Source organism: Alligator mississippiensis, chromosome 1 (genome assembly GCF_030867095.1).
Source record: "Alligator mississippiensis isolate rAllMis1 chromosome 1, rAllMis1, whole genome shotgun sequence".
In the NCBI taxonomy this organism is placed as follows: Eukaryota; Metazoa; Chordata; order Crocodylia; family Alligatoridae; genus Alligator; species Alligator mississippiensis.
Window position 1 is genome coordinate 44,101,093 of NC_081824.1, and position 16,771 is coordinate 44,117,863.

Here is a 16,771-nt window from a genome sequence, read left to right on the forward strand (position 1 = left end):
GGAGGAGGCCTCATAGGGGACCACAGCAGTGTGGGGACCCCAGCACCAGCGAGGGCGCAGCATTCAGGGTGCCCTGACCCCAGCCCCAGAAATGGGTGACAGTTGAGAAGCCCCAGGAGTGGGGACAGCCCTTTGAGAAGCCCCAGGAGAGGGGGCAGAGTAAGACAGGGCTGCTCAGGGCCCAGCGAGGAAAGGGGGCCAGATTATAACAAGGCCTGGACCGAACAACATCAATTCCATCGGCGAGGCATGGGCTGCGGTGTAGGGGAGGAAATGGAGCCACAGATAGCGCTCCCTGGCATCGGGGCTGTAAAAGGGCAGCCTCCACTAATTAACATCAATTAATCAACTAACAACAAGGCATGGCCGACGAGAAGGCGGGCAGTTGCCCCAGGAACAGGTGCGCAGGCCACGTTTAGATCAGCCCAGAGCAGTCACTTGTTACAGTGGGTTTGAAAGGGGATGGAGCTAAACTGTCTTCAGTGGTGCCAGATGACAGAACAAGGAGCAATTGTCTCAAGTTTCAGCAAAGGAAATTTAGGTTAGATATTAGGAAGAATGTTATCACTAGGAGGGTAGCAAAACATTGGAACAGGTTACCCAGAGAGGTGGTAGAAGCTCCATCCTTGGAGGTTTTCAAAACCTGGCTAGACAAAGCTCTCGCTGGGATGATCTAGTTGGGGATAGTCCTGCTTTGAGCAGGGGCTTGGACTAGATGACCTGAGGTCCTTTCCAATCCTAACTTTCTATGATTATATGATCCATTATATGTTGAGTCTATCAGGCCCCTAACATGTTACCTTTAAGACACAACTAACAGGTTAATTGTACCTTAAATAGTAACCTAGCCACACATGGAGGTCAACTGAAGGTGTGATAATGCAAGAAATGAGCCGCAAAGTTATTCCACATATAATGTACAATAACTTTGTGGCTCATTTGTAGCATGGCTTAAACTGAATGTGTGTCTAGGCATCTAAGACCTGGCAAAACTCTAAGCTGTGGCAGGCCAATACTAGGCTCCCCACATGCGAAGCGCTATCAAGCTGTGCGCCACTCAACTGAGCAGGATATGGGGCTTGCTGATTGTAGACTAGGACCATAGACTGGCTTGGTTCAACTGGCAATTAGCAGATTGGTTTCATCTTGCTGGTGCAGGGAGAACCTAAACTCATAAGCCTGGGCTCCCCCTGCACCAGTAAGTAAGGTGTGACTGGGATCTAATCTCTGATCTTACAATTAATTGCTGGGACTGAGAATTAAGTTGCATCACATCTCAAAATGAAGTTCTGTCAGGGGCCTCAGTGGTTAGCTTTTATTTTGGCTTTGGGCAAAAGATGCAAAGTGCCCAAAAGGGGAGCAATTATGAAGGAATGAATTATGAAATCACTTATGAATTTTTATGCTAATATAATTAATATCCTTACATAGATATTTTCTTTAAAAACAACAGAATTTTCATATAAATATTATGACATGTTGTGCAAATGTGCATTTCCTTGTATGTGATGTATTTTAAGTTTCTCATCATTGTTTGTACAGGTTATAAATGCTAAGAACAATGGGTAAGACTCAAACTATTTCATTAGGTATCTTACTGAGGCATTGTCATGCTGACTTCAGAGAGTCTATTAAAGGGGGCTTCAAAATGACTCAATTAGGTATTTAGTATTTTGAAAACATCAGCAGAAGTACATTTAGATGCCTAAGAGTGATTCAGATATAGACACCCTTTAGAGAGAAAGGGAAGCATTAAGTGCTTCCATTAAAATCAGGAAGAGAAATGCAAGTATTTACACCTCTTTGACCTTGGAGATAATAATGTGTGTTTGCTTAAAGTGCTATTGTCCTTTTCTTTTCTTTATTAATTATATTTTTCTACAGATTTCTTGAACACATAGAGAAATGAAAAGGATTATTTTTTTTGTTTCATTCTCATTTGGGTCCTGTCCTACTGTGCCTCTAAGCTGTCTGGGGATATTCCATTGCACTCATGAGAGACCTGCCAAGAAGCCTGCCCTGCCTGCCCACCTCCCTATTCCACCAAAGTGGAATGAAAGCAGTGATACCATCTTCAGGTTACTTCCTCTGCTGTTCTTGACTCCTCTGTCTCCAGTGTATTGGAAAGGATTGGTAGGGTCTCCTTCAGGGCAACTTCATTGTCTCATTTCTTGGTACCAAGGACTGTAATTCAGGACTCTCCTCTCCATTTAAGTATCCTAAATTACCACATCATGCTTCTTACATACTTTCTAGCATGCTCCCTTGATTAAATTAATGAAATAATCCTGACAGCAGCAACCAGAACCTGGGACTTTTCTTTTCCTGGAAAATTCCCTCTGTGTTAGGATCCAAAATAAATTCCTCTCTTCTTTGCTTACTTGCTTCTTCTTTGGTCCCAATATCTTGCTTTCTTTCTATCCATATCCAGTAACAGCACAGAAGATGCTTACATAGCCCCTGATCTTAGAGCATTTTGCTGGCAAGGGAGCTTAGGGAAATGTTAATTCAAACCCTCTCAGACTGAGCTGGGCCTGAGTTTTCCCATATCCTGAACAAGTACCTTGTCCATTACACAACAGGCCAGAACGTGGGCCCTGTTACCAGTCTTCCTTCCTTAACCACTAAGTCAATATTACAATCTGTTAATTAAATGCAATAGTATACATTTATTTGACTGAGGTGGAGGCCACCAGGATATCTCCCCTCCTAGTGGGTTGGATCATTGCATCCCAACATAATGAAAGCATATAATGCTTCCATAACTTTATTCACTGTGAAAATGGGAGAAGCATATGTGATTCTCCGGGCATAAAAGGAGGTACGTAACACTGCCTGATGCTCCTTGTCAAGAGAAAAAGAGTTATCTGTCTGCACAGGACTCAGGAAGATTAGTCTCTGGGGTTCTACAAGGTTGCCCATTGAGAGAATGGGAAATCTAAAGGCACACAGAGAAGTGACAATTTTTGCCTGGTCTAGCCCCTGAAAGCCCTCTACAGCTATGTCTTAATACAAGTGCATGGCTGCAGAATGCTTTAAAAGGGCCCAATCCCACAATAATCTGAATCCTTATTACATGAGGGTCCAGATGAAGGCACTCCAATGCAGAGAGCCTTCTTTAACTTGTGTCTGTATGCACCCAGAGCAAGGCTCAGCTAATGCAGCCCAGCCCTGTTCCTGGCACTGTTTTTGGAATTGGAGGGGAGGCAGAATGTAGAGGGAGCTCATTCTGAGGGTCGTCCAGCCCCAGAAGTGGACAATCCACCTGGTCCACCCTCCAGAGCCAGCTGGGCAAACCCCCAGAATGAGCTCCCTCTGCTCCCTTCCCCCCTCCCATTCTGAAAACAGTGCCAGGGCTGGGAGCAGGGAGGGGATGGGCTGGGGAAGAGTGACTGCAGATTCAAAGCTGCTCTACACTGTAGCTCAATCCCCCAACCCCTGTGACCCAATAGCAAATGTTGCAGGGTCTGGGAGATTGTTATAACTCATGTCGCTTCACAGGAAGTACCATGAGTTAGAGCAGGGAGCTGCACTTGTGTCTGCTCCCTAAGTGCCATCAGTGTGCAACAAGAATTTTATCCTGAGGGAAATGAGTAATTCTAGAGTAAGATCAAGATACATTTTTAGATGCCTTATAAGTGGAATAGGATCTAGGCCTTGGCTTCTAATTGCCAAAGAACATTTATAACAAATACATGCAACTTCTTGGAAGTCAACAGGAATTATTCCTTTTAAAAAGTTAAGGACTACATTGCCATCTGAGACCCTAAACATCTGAGTACATCTAAATATTGTATATAACTGTTTTATGTATTAGCTAGTTTCCTTTACATTATTACAAATTATGAAGATTTTTTTTTAAGTGTTAAAAAGCAACACAATTCCCAGCACACCAGGAAATCAGAGAACATGATTTTTATATAATAACATTATATTTTAATAGCACTATTACCCAGGAACTTCTTTCAGTAAAAGATCAGAACAGATGATGTATGGCAAAACATTGCAAGATAAAACTGAGGTCTCCTATAAAAATTCTGATAGTGAAGGACACACATGTTTAGATTATTGTCCTTTCAACAGATGCATATTCCAGTCAGTCATCTCTGGTTTACACCCCTCATTACTCTTGACAGATGCTGCTTTTTGTGATGCCTTCCAGAAACTAAAGGTCTCATTCACTGAGTCTAGTCCTACCACATCATCATTACTGTTGTCATACATCAGTGACCTATTGACAGATCAACGCTACAATTGCTAGACTTGTCTTAAAATGTGCTAGAAAATATAAAAAGAAAGCGAAGTGGGTATTTTGGCATTATGGTGTTTTTCAAATGTTTTACATTGATAAGAAGAGTCACTGTTATATATTTAAGCAGCGGCCAGGTATATTTAATGTAAGGTCACTTATGTTGTCAGCATGTCATGTTATTGATATGTACCATATCTGAGCTTCCCTCCACCTTTTCTGGCCCTCCCTCTCACATAATGTACACAATATCATACTAACACTGTAAGTATTTTTAGTAGGTTATGAGAAAACATGGTGTAGGTACCAAGGATGGAATCATTAGGCTTTAAACAACTAGGATATTTTCAACAGCTCAATGTATTATTACTTTAAAATAGATTTTTCAACCTTTGGACTACATTTGTAGGACTTTTAGACTTAGAAACTGAAGAGCTCTGCTTAGGAAAAAAAAAAAGGAAAGAAGTAATTGCGTTGCAAAATTTATCATATTGCCTATACAATAAATACTAACCCTATCTGTTTACCTATATGTGTAAGATCATATTTCAATTATCATTAAGATTCATTCTCATTACATTCTGATAACATTGCATGGTTCAGAGACTTGGAATCTAATAAAGTAACAAGCTGTGGAAAGGTGATTTTAATGGTGGCTGATGGAAAGTCAAAAATAGACTGAGTAAAGAACGATTGCCTAAGGAACATGCTAAATCAGGACAGCTGGAAGATACACATGGAAAGATAGAGGCTCATGTAGTTTGGGAATATGAAAAGAATGCAGCTAAAGAAGATACTACATATATTGTTGAGTGTGTATGAGGATGGAAAGAAACCATGGAAAGATCATCAACTTGATAAGAAAGATGAGATGTAGAAGGATGTGATTATAAAAAGTTGGATCCCATGAGGAAATCATTGCACAAAGATATTGGTAAAATACAAAATGGTGGATGGGATATGTGTATTGATGAGATATTCCCTCTTTCAAAGGCCCCCTGTACATGTGCAGGTAAAGGCACAGTGGGATCTAATTCACAGTTCACACACTTGTGCTTCCTGCCAAGCCACAAATGTATGACAAAAGGTGTAATGGTGAGATCACTCATTAGATCCCACTATGCCTCAGTGGTGATGCGTAGAGGGTACACGGGGGTGCACATGCACCCCCTTAGAGTGCTGCTGCACCCACTGTAGCCAGTGTTCCCCACTTAGGTGATGGACAGGGGAGGCAGGTGAGGACTGGTGCCCACCCCTGCAACTGCAAGCCGGGGAGTGGGGGCACCAGGAGAAGTGATCCCTGGGGTCTCCCTGTGGCCAATTGCACCGACCAGGGGAGGGGTTCCCCTCATGGACAATTCAAAAATATCAGCAGTGCCACTGACACTTCCCACCCCCTGCTCACTTATTGGCTGCTGGGGGGGGGGAAGTGCCCCCCCACCCCCGACTCAGGGGGCACCAGTTGCCCATGCTGTGCTTACTGCACATTGTGCCTGGGTTTTCCTTGCATGGGCAAGAAGCAAACTGCCACAGCTGAGAGCCCCACACACTCCAGGCAAGGGGTCCCAAACCATGGGGGTGCCCCATAATCCCCCTCCTCTAGGGGTGCAGGAAAACCTGAGGGCTTCATCCTCCCATACTCACCCTTAGCCACTAGGGATTGTGGTTGCCTTGATCAAGCATCTAGAGGTTTTACACTGGGCATGGTGCACCTCTGTGGTTTGGAGTCCTGTCAGCTGACAGGGCTCCCAGCCACAGAGGAGACCTACTAAGCATGCAAATTAAAGCTCAGTAGCAATCAGCTATAAAGTTAGTTCACTTTTTTTGTATCTAATTTTTTGTAACTTTTTATTACATGTGTCATTGGTCTCCAGGTAATTGTGCATTTAACCAGTTAATTGCACAATACCTGTAACATGTAACGGGGGGCTCAGGGTACAAGCTGCAACTCCGATCTTTTTATGTTGATCCTTATCCTCTAACAGGTAAACAGGGAACATTATCTCATTTTATGCAGGCCACCAAGCAGCTAGGAAATTAACATGAGCCTACCTACCTTGAGACATGAATCAGAAATGACATATTTGCAATTTACTCAAAACAACTTTGACTAAAAGACCATGTTTGATGCATGTTACATTTTTGTAGCATCTTCCAGAATATGTGCTAAATTGTGCTTGAAGGTGAATAGATTAGTATAGTCTATAGGCAGAGCCCCACATATCATGCATAGCTATAAATGGACATATAAAGTTGAAAAATAAGTCTGTATTTATTGGATAAATAAAAAATAAATAAAAAAAGAGAGAGAGAGAACAAGAGAAAGGAGAGAGACAAACCATGATTCAGAAGGTGGATACACACTGGCTAAATAGCCACAAGCACAGAGCAATTATATATGGATCAGTGTCAGAATGGCAGGAGGCTTTGAGTGTGGTCTGCTCTGGGTATGTTTTTTTTAACACCTTGATGGATGGTTTTTAAATGGGAATAAGGAGCTTCCTGATAAAGTTTGCAGATGGCACAAAATGAAGAAGGTGTACACATACATTGGGGACAGGATTAAAATTCAAAAGTATCTTACCATTGTAAGAACTGGGCACTAGACAACAGAATAAAATGTAAGGTGCTACACACACAAACTCCTCATGAGTCAGCAAAAGTAAATACAGTTTTGAGTTTCATTGACAGGGGTATGGTCTGCAAGATCAAGAGCATAACAACACAACTTTACTTAGTGCCAGGTAGACCTCAGATGGAATATTACACGTAGTTCCTGGCACCACAATTTTAAAGAGGATGTAGAGACAGTTGAGATGCTTTAGAGGCGAGTAACTAATGTAATAAAGAGGTTGGCATGGCCATACAAGGAAAGGTTGAGAGATCAAGGTATGTTTAGTTTGGTCAAAAGAGATTAAAGAGGAATATGATAACAGTCTTCATATATTTGAAAGCATGTAATAAGGATAAGAGTGGGCAAGACATTACGTAATGGGTTTAAGCAAAACAGTTTTAAATTAAATATCAAACAAAACAAAATATAAACCTTCATCACTTCCAGAGCAGTAAGACAGAAGAACATGCCAACTCAGGAAACAAAGAGTCTGGACAGACCTTTTCAGGGGTTAACAGCAATAATATAGAAACAGTGCATCCTCCATTTGTGCACGATTAATCTTGAGGTCCCTTTCAAACCTATGACTATAATTCCATGGAATGGAGGTTGAACAAAAACTGAAATCGGGCAAGACTGTATTTCTGCTCTAAGGGTAAGTGTTGCAATAATTTGCTTCTTCTCTTTTCTTCAGCAATCCCTCATGCTCAAGGGTGATTGTCTTCTATGATGGCCTTATCCGTGGGTCCAAAGATGGATGAAAAAGGAAAACTGGGATCAACAGACACTGTTGAAACTCAGGTAGGTGTTTCTATGTGGGGTGGAAGCTCCAGATACTTGATTCCATCTGTGACATGCTGTTTCTCCCACTCCCACTTTTCCATCCCCTGTTGTTGTCATAAGATTTCAGGGCACTGAGATCCTTGCAGAAGACCCTTCCTCCATTTGTGGTGGTACTGAGCAATAGTGTCCCATGAGTTGATGTCAATGTTGCATTTTTTCAAGTTGGTCTTGAGGACATCCTTAATGCACTTCCACTGTGCTCCTATTAAGCATACATCTTTGCTGAGCTGGGAGAATAAAACTTGCTTAGGGATCCTGGAACTGGACATTTATATGACATAGCCAGCCCAGCCTAGTTGATGTTAGATGATGTCTGCCTCAATGCTCACAGTTCTTTCTTGCAAGAGGACACTAATGTTGGTGCATCTGTCATCTCATTAGAGTCAAAGAATCTTTTGCAGGCAGCACTGATGGTACTTCTTCAATGACTTGAGGTGCCTCCTGTATGTTCTCCACACTTCAGCTCTGTACAGCAACGTGGGGATCATGACTGCTTGATAAACCATAAGTTTGGTTTCAGATCTGATGTTTTGATCTTAAAATACCCCTTTCCTCAGGTGTTGAAGGCTGAACTTGCATTTTTGAGGGAATGTTGGATTTCTTCATCGATATCAGCCTTCTGCAAGAGATAGCTTCCAAGGTTTGGGAAATACTCAGTGTTCTCCAGAATTTCACCGTGAATCTGAATTACCAGAGCTGGGAACTGCTCATTAAGAGCTTGTTGATAGAGGACATTAGTTTTCTGAGTGTTAAGCATCAGTTCCATTTTCTTGTATGCCTCGGTAAAGACGTCAACAATTGCCTAAGGGTTTGCTTATGAGTGAGTACATAATACAGCACCGTCAACATTCTGGAGTTCGATGACTGAAGTTGGGGTTGTCCTAGTTTTGGCTCACAGTTGGCTGAGACTAAACAGTTAAACCACCCATTAATTAGTTTAGTCCCACTCCAACTGGAAGCTTGTTGGAGGTCAAAAGTAGCATCACAGCAAGGAATATTGAGAAGAGTGTTGGAATGATCACGCAGCCTAGCTTAACTCCCATCTTAACCTCAAAAGGATCTGTGATAGACCTATTCCTGAGAACCACCACTCACATACCATCATGGAGCAGGCAAAGTATGGTGACAAATTTCAATGGGTATCCATACTTCAGAAGGATCCTCCACAGCGCTTCTCAGTTGACAGAGTTGAAGGCTTTCATAAGGTCAAAAAAGCCATGTAGAGAGGTTTATGTTGTTCACAACATTTTCCTGCAGCTGGTGAACTGTGAAGATCATGCCAATTGTGCCTCTTGATACCTGAAACCCACACCTGGATTCCAGGAGGAGTTCTACAGCAAGTGGGCTCTACTTGGCAGTGATGAGACCGCAGCTGGAGTACTGCATCCAGTTCTGGGTACCACACTTTAACAAGGATGTGGACAAGCTTTAGAGAGTCCAAAGAAGACCCACCCATATGATCAGAGTCTTAAAAGGCAAGCCATACAAGGAAAGGCTGAGGGATCTGGGACTCTTCAGCCTGAAGAAAAGAAGGCTGAGAGGGGACCTGGTAGCAGGTTACCACTACACTAGGGGAGTACATCAAGGACTCAGTGAACAACTGGTCATTATGGCAACTGAGGGAAAAACCAGGAGTAATGGCCACAAACTTCTGGAAGATCGATTCAGGCTCATCATTAGGAAAAACTTCTTCATAGTCAGGGTGTCCAGACTGTAGAATAAGCTCCCTCCAAAGGCAGTACAATCACCTACCCTGGAAATCTTAGAGATGAGACTAGACAGTCACTTTGCTGGGGTCACCTGACCTCCAGTTATTTTTCGTGCTTGGTGCAGGGGACTGGACCCAATGATCTTCTGAGGTCCCTTCTGGCCTTACCATCTATGAATCTATAAGTGGAGAGATGATTCAGGAGGGTTCTCACAATGATTTTTCCTATGGTGGCCAGAGAGGTGATCCCTCTGTAATTTCCAAAGTCAGACTTGTCTCCTTTCTTGAAGACTGTCACAATCATTGCATCCCTGTGATCATCTGGGATTTATTAATGTATTATGTATTGTCATTTTTTCTTCATGATATTTTTCAAAACTGTTTAAAAGTAAAGGATGTCTTTTTTCAAAGTGCCTACACTGAAAGTGCCTTCATAGCAGCATGAAGTCTGATTTTCAAAAAGATTTGTATACTTAGGACCCTAGTGAAACTTAGGCATCTAAGTGCATTTATACACATACATTGTCTGTTCTGACATGTCCAGCAAGTCAGAGCAGACTCAATTAATTGAGCCTGCTCTGCATGCAAGCTGCATTGTGCTGCAGAGCAGTCATGTGTACAAATGACTTAAATGCTTAGGTTACTTTTGAAAATAGAACTTAATTTTCTGCAGTACCTGGGGTCAGGGTTTTACAGGAAATTTGGATAGAAGTGAAGATAGGCATCTAGTGAGTATATCAAATATGGTCAGAGATCTAATTTCAATTGTTTTTGGAAAATATTTTCCTTAAGCACTTTCAAATATTTTACCCAAAGCTAATTAAAGAATTTTTAAAATTAAAATTCAAACATTTTTCTCCTATAAGTTCCTGTGATACCTGCATGCTTCCTGTCCCCACATCTAACATGTACTATATCGTATTCATAGAATCATAGAAAATTGGAAGGGGCCTCAGGAGATAATTTACTCCAACCCCTGGCTCAAAGCAGGACCACCCCTAACTAGATCATCCCAGCAAAGCATTGTCTAGTCAGGTCTTAAAAACAACCAAGGATAGAGATTGCACCAACTCTCTGGGTAACCTTTTCCAGTGGTTTACTACCCTTCTAATGAGAAAATTATTCCTAATATCTAGCCTAAAGCGAGAGGCACGACAAGTCTCTCACTGGGGTTGTAGAGAGGCAGCAGCAAGGTGCCAGACTTCCATGCGTAGATCCTGAGGTGGTGCAGAGTCACTTGGAAGAACTGGATGCCTTTAAGTCGGCAGGCCCAGATGGGCTCCATCCGAGGGTGCTGAAGGCAGTGGCCGACGTCATTGCAGAGCCACTGGCGGGAATATTCGAATGCTCGTGGCGCACGGGCCAAGTCCCGGAGGACTGGAAAAGGGCTAACGTGGTCCCCATTTTCAAAAAGGGGAGGAAGGAGGACCCGGGCAACTATAGGCCGGTCAGTCTCACCTCCATCCTTGGTAAATATTTGAAAAAATTATCAAGGCTCACATTTGTGAGAGCCCGGCAGGACAAATTATGCTGAGGGGAAACCAGCATGGGTTTGTGGCGGGCAGATCGTGCCTGACCAACCTAGTCTCTTTCTATGACCAGGTTACGAAACGCCTGGACACAGGAGGAGGGGTGGATGTCGTATACTTAGACTTCAGGAAGGCCTTCGATACGGTATCCCACCCCATACTGGTGAACAAGTTAAGAGACTGTGACTTGGTTGACTGCACAGTCCGGTGGGTGGCGAATTGGCTAGAGGGTCACACCCAAAGAGTCATGGTAGATGGGTCGGTCTCGACCTGGAAGGGTGTGGGCAGTGGGGTCCCGCAGGGTTCGGTCCTTGGACCGATACTCTTTAATGTCTTCATCAGCGACTTGGACGTGGGAGTGAAATGTACTCTGTCCAAGTTTGCAGATGACACAAAGCTATGGGGAGAAGTGGACACACCGGAGGGCAGGGAACAGCTGCAGGCAGACCTGGATAGGTTGCACAAGTGGGCAGAAAACAACAGGATGCAGTTCAACAAGGAGAAATGCAAAGTGCTGCACCTAGGGAGGAAAAATGTCCAGCACACCTACAGCCTACGGAATGACCTGCTGGGTGGCACAGAGGTGGAAAGGGATCTTGGAGTCCTAGTGGACTCCAAGATGAACATGAGCCGGCAGTGTGACGAAGCCATCAGAAAAGCCAATGGCACTTTATTGTGCATCAGCAGATGCATGACAAATAGGTCCAGGGAGGTGATACTTCCCCTCTATAGGGCGTTGGTCAGAACGCAGTTGGAGTACTGCGTGCAATTCTGGGCGCCACACTTCAAGAAGGATGCGGATAACCTGGAGAGGGTACAGAGAAGGGCAACTCGTATGGTCAAGGGCCTGCAGACCAAGCCCTACGAGGAGAGACTAGAGAAACTGGACCTTTTCAGCCTCCGCAAGAGAAGGTTGAGAGGCGACCTTGTAGCTGCCTATAAGTTCATCACGGGGGCACAGAAGGGAATTGGTGAGGATTTGTTCACCAAGGCGCCCCCGGGGGTTACAAGAAACAATGGCCACAAGCTAGTAGAGAGCAGATTTAGACTGGACATAAGGAAGAACTTCTTCACAGTTCGAGTGGCCAAGGTCTGGAACGGGCTCCCAAGGGAGGTGGTGCTCTCCCCTACCCTGGGGGTCTTCAAGAGAAGGTTAGACGAGTATCTAGCTGGGGTCATCTAGACCAAGCACTCTTTCCTGCTTATGCAGGGGGTCGGACTCGATGATCTATTGAGGTCCCTTCCGACCCTAACATCTATGAATCTGTGAATCTATGAATAAAATTCCCTTGATGCAACTTGACACTGTTGCTCCTTGTCCTGCCATCTGCCACCACTGAGAACAGTCTAACTCCATCCTCTTTTGAACCCCCACCCCGCTTTCAGGTAGTTGAAGGCTGCTATTAAATCCTTTCTCAGTCCTCTCTTCTCTAGACTAAATAAGTCCAGTTCCCTCAGTCTCTCTTCATAAGTCATGTGCCTCAGCCCCATCACCATTTTTGTTACCCTCTGCTGGGCTCTCTCTATTTTGTCTACATCCTTACTGTATTGAGGGCCCCAAAACTGAACACAGTACTTGAGATGTGACCTCACCAATGCTGAATAAAGGGGAATAATCACTTCCCTGGAGCTACTGGGAACACAGCTACCAATGCAACCCAGTATGGCATTAGCCTTCTTGGTAACAAGGGCACACTGCTGGATCATATTCAGCTTACTGTCCACTTTAACTCCCGGGGTCTTTTCTGCAGACCTGCTGCCCAGCCAGTCAGCCCCCAGCCTGTACTGGTGCATGGGATTGTTCTGTCCTAAGTGCAGGACTTTGCACTTGTCCTTGTCGAACCTCATGAGATTTCTTTTGGCCCACTCCTCCAATGTGTCTAGATCCTTCTGAATCCTACCTCTACCCTCCAGCATATCTACTACTCCTCCCAGCTTGATGTCATCTGCAAAGTTGCTGAGGTTGCACTCTATAACATCATCCAGGTAGTTGATAAAGATATTGAAGAAAACTAGCCCCAGGACCAACCTCTGGGGCACTCCACTTGATACCAGCTGCCAACTAGACATCAATTCAATAATTACTACCCTCTGATCCTAATGCTCCAGCCAGTTTTCTTTTGACCTTGCAGTCCATTCATCCATCCCATACTTCTTTACCTTTCCTGCGAGAATGTTATGGGAGACCCTATCAAACACCTTGCTAAAATCAAGGTATATCACATCCACTGGTTTCTCAGCATCCACAGAGCCAGTCATCTCACAGAAGGCAATCAGGTTGGTCAGGTGAATCCATGCTAACTGCTTCTAATCACCTGCTTCTCCTTCAAGTGCTTAGAAATGGATTCCTTGAGGATCTGCTCCATGATTTTTTCCTGGAAGTGAGGTAAGGATGACCAGTTTGTAGTTTCCTGGTTCCTCCTTTCTTAAATATGGGCACTACATTTTCCCTTTTCCGGGACCTCTCCTGATAGCCATGAGTTTTCAAAGATGATGACTAGTGGCTTTGCAATCACATTGGTCAATTCCTTCAGATCCTTTGGGTGCATCCTATCCAGCCTAATGGATTTGTATGTGTCCAACTTTTCTAAACAGTTCCTAACCTGCTCTTTCATCACTGAGGGATGCTCCCCAAACTGTGCTGCCTGGTGAAGTAGTCTGGGAGCTGACCTTGCCTGTGAAGACTGAGGCAAAAAAGGCATCAAGCACTTCAGCCTTTTCTGCATCCTCTGTCACATGGTTGCATCCCCCATTCAGTGAGGAACTCACACTTCCTTTATCCTCTTTTTGCTATCAACATGCTTGTAGGAACCCTTTTTGTTCCCCTTCACATCCCTTGCTAGCTGCAACTCCAGCTGTGTTTTGGCATTCCTGACTTCATCCCTGCATGCCCGAGCAATGCCTTTATACTCCTTGCTAACTATTTGTCCAAGTTTCCACTTCTTATAAGCTACCCTTTTGTGATCTAGCTTACTGAAGTGTTCCCTACTAAGACAAGCTGTTTTTCTGCTGTATTTGCTAGTCTTCCTGTGTGTTGAGATGCTTTGTTTCTACACTTTCAGTAAGGTTTCTTTAAAGTAGAGCTAGCTCTCTTGGACTCCTCTCCCCCTCAGACTTGCCTCCCAAGGGACCATGCCCATGAGTTCCCTGAGTGAGTCAGAAACGTCTGCTTTTCTGAAGTCAATGGTCCATACTCTGCTGCTTTTCATCCTTCTTTTCCTTAGCATCCTGAACTCAATCGTCTCATGGTCACTGCTGCCCAAGTTGCCATCCACTACTACATTCCCTACCAATTCATTCCTGTTTGTGAGCAGTAGGTCAAGAAGACCATGGCCTCCAGTTGGCCACTCCAGCACTTGCACCAGGAAGTTGCCCTCAACACTCTCCAGAAACTTCCTGGATTGCCTACGTACTGCTATACCTCTGTTTATGAACTGGATTGCCTCTTTATGAACCTTCAGCCACTGCATACTCTGGAACATTGGAGAAGCAACTGAGGAAGAATTCTGCTGAGTTCTAGACTGAAGTATGCTTTGTGAACTGCATAGGGATGGAGATTGCTGAATATGGTTAGCTCAGAGTTGTTGGGGAATACTCAGTAAAGATAAATATTGAGAAAATTGTACTGCCAGCCTTTAGCAACCAGTAGGTATTTGCAAGCACAGGACGTATATTCTGGCCCAGATTTCAATTGGTTTGCATTAGAACAGCAACGTTCTTTGAATTTTCATTAGCTCTAGAGACTCTTTGCCAACATTCAAGTTCCTGTTTCACACCACAAGGGAACTACAGCTTCTCAACAGAGCACTTGGGAAGACTTAATATTGGCAAACAATATTTCTCCCTAACCTCATTCTCAGAAACAGGTAAGCTAATTATTCTGAATCTTAAAAATTACATAGGACCAGCACATGGGCATGAGAAATTTCTACTCCGATGGTTAAGTTTTGGCAAAGTCATAACCTTAAAATGTAATATTTTAGGTGGTCTTAAGCAGAGATGTTCCTACTAGTGCCTCCTATAACAAAAATTATAAAACACATCTAATTAATGTACATCGTTTCTAACTGATGTAGGTGGTTTGATTCATCTTCTTCAGTTTTAGCCATTACTTTTCAAGGGGACTGATTTTAGAAGTCAGCTAATATACAGTAAAAACAGGAATTTCAGGAACTATTGGTAATAAATGACATTTTTGCCTTTAATAGATTTTAAAATCAATTATATTTTGGGGAGTAGTTACGGCCATGTGGATATACTGCTATCTCATTTTACCACTCTGAAGATTCCCCTTTAAGAAGTTAAAAATTACATGACTTGCTAAAACATAAACAGAAATTTTAAATAAACTGAAAATGCTACTGGCTTTCATTGTGTCAACAACTTTATATCATTACTTGTAAAACAAACACTCAGCAAACCAAACAGAAACAGCTTATGAAATGAAGAAACAGAAGATGAAAATTAAAAGTACACATAAAAAAGCCCCACCAAATATTAAATAAGTATTTGGAGTCTTACAAAAACTGGAGATAGACACACACACAAAAAAGCAAGATAGGACAGTAAAATAATAGCCAGAATGTCCCGTTCTTAACACTATTGAAAACTTTCTCTTAAAGTGCTGTGATTCAAAAAACAAATCAATAAACCTGCCATCCACCAGAGAAAAAAGGTGGAAGAAAACCAAATACTTTCAGTAATGCTTGGTAGGATTTTCAAAACTTCATTATGAGTTATTAGCTAAAGTTCACTGACCATCAATAGAAAAAGCCATCATTTAAAAAAAAAATATGTTACAGGTCAAACAAAATTATAAATTTCATCAGAAATTATTAAATGAGATTCCTTCATCACTATTATGTAAATTGTTTGATGAGATGACCATAGCTTAACATTTGTTGAAGGAGTATGCGACTTGTGGCTCTAACTGATGTAGGTATTCCGAAAATCCCATTCATAATTAATATTCAGTGTGTATATATGTGTATATATATATATAGGTATAGAAAAAGATCTACTTACAGACACACACGGGCGTTTGTCCAGACCACTTATGATCCTGAAGGCAAATCCTGACAGAAGTGCCAACAAGCCGAAAGCCAGGGTTACACTGATAGACTACAGTGTCGCGATAGCTGAACCCATCCCCACTAATGTGGCCATTTACAATTGGATCTGGAGAACCACAATGACCAGCTAGAATAAAAGAACAAATCAATCAAGAAAACATATACAGAACATTTTTGTAAATATCGGTTTAACATCCGCTTCCTGTCATTTCATTTACCCCTGTGGCAAATACTAACAGCAAAGCCCTACAAGTTGCTGAACACCTTCTGGATGGATATAACAAATTTATTTGTACTGCAAAAGACCACATAAGCACTCATCTTAGGTAAAGTGCTTAGTTATCTATCTTAGATTTATTTTAGATTTCAAATTGTTCAAACCACTCAGCAAATTCTCCATAGAAAATACCAGTTTTCTAGGCATGATTCCCATTACCACGTTCTAACCTTAACATACATTTACCCTTATGTTAAGGCTTTTTCACAGTGCTCTGGAAATGCAAATGGGGTTAGTGGAAGGAAAAATCAGGTCTGTTTTATTGATTTCTGCCAGAAACTTGCACATAGGTCTAATGGTATATTTTAGGGCCGGATTATAGTGTAGCACTTAAATTAATTCAGGAAAATGCTAGGTGCCTACCCTTATTCCCTTATACAGATACTGTTTTCCTACTTGAGCAAGTGGGAAGAATGATGACAAGAATGATTCCTAGGACAGGGAAGTTGTATGCTGCCTTCTCAATCTGCTGTATTCTT

The 16,771-nt window shown here is 42.7% G+C and overlaps 1 protein-coding gene across 1 annotated transcript in view; it reads right to left on the reverse strand.

The window, feature by feature from the left end:
* The window catches only part of CSMD1 (CUB and Sushi multiple domains 1), a 2,292,800-nt gene that overhangs the window by 92,309 nt on the left and 2,183,720 nt on the right, over positions 1-16,771 (reverse strand). The window contains exon 53 of the mRNA XM_019488443.2: positions 15,969-16,142. Within this exon, the coding sequence (XP_019343988.2) occupies positions 15,969-16,142 (174 nt within the window). The remainder of the gene's footprint in view (positions 1-15,968; positions 16,143-16,771) is intronic.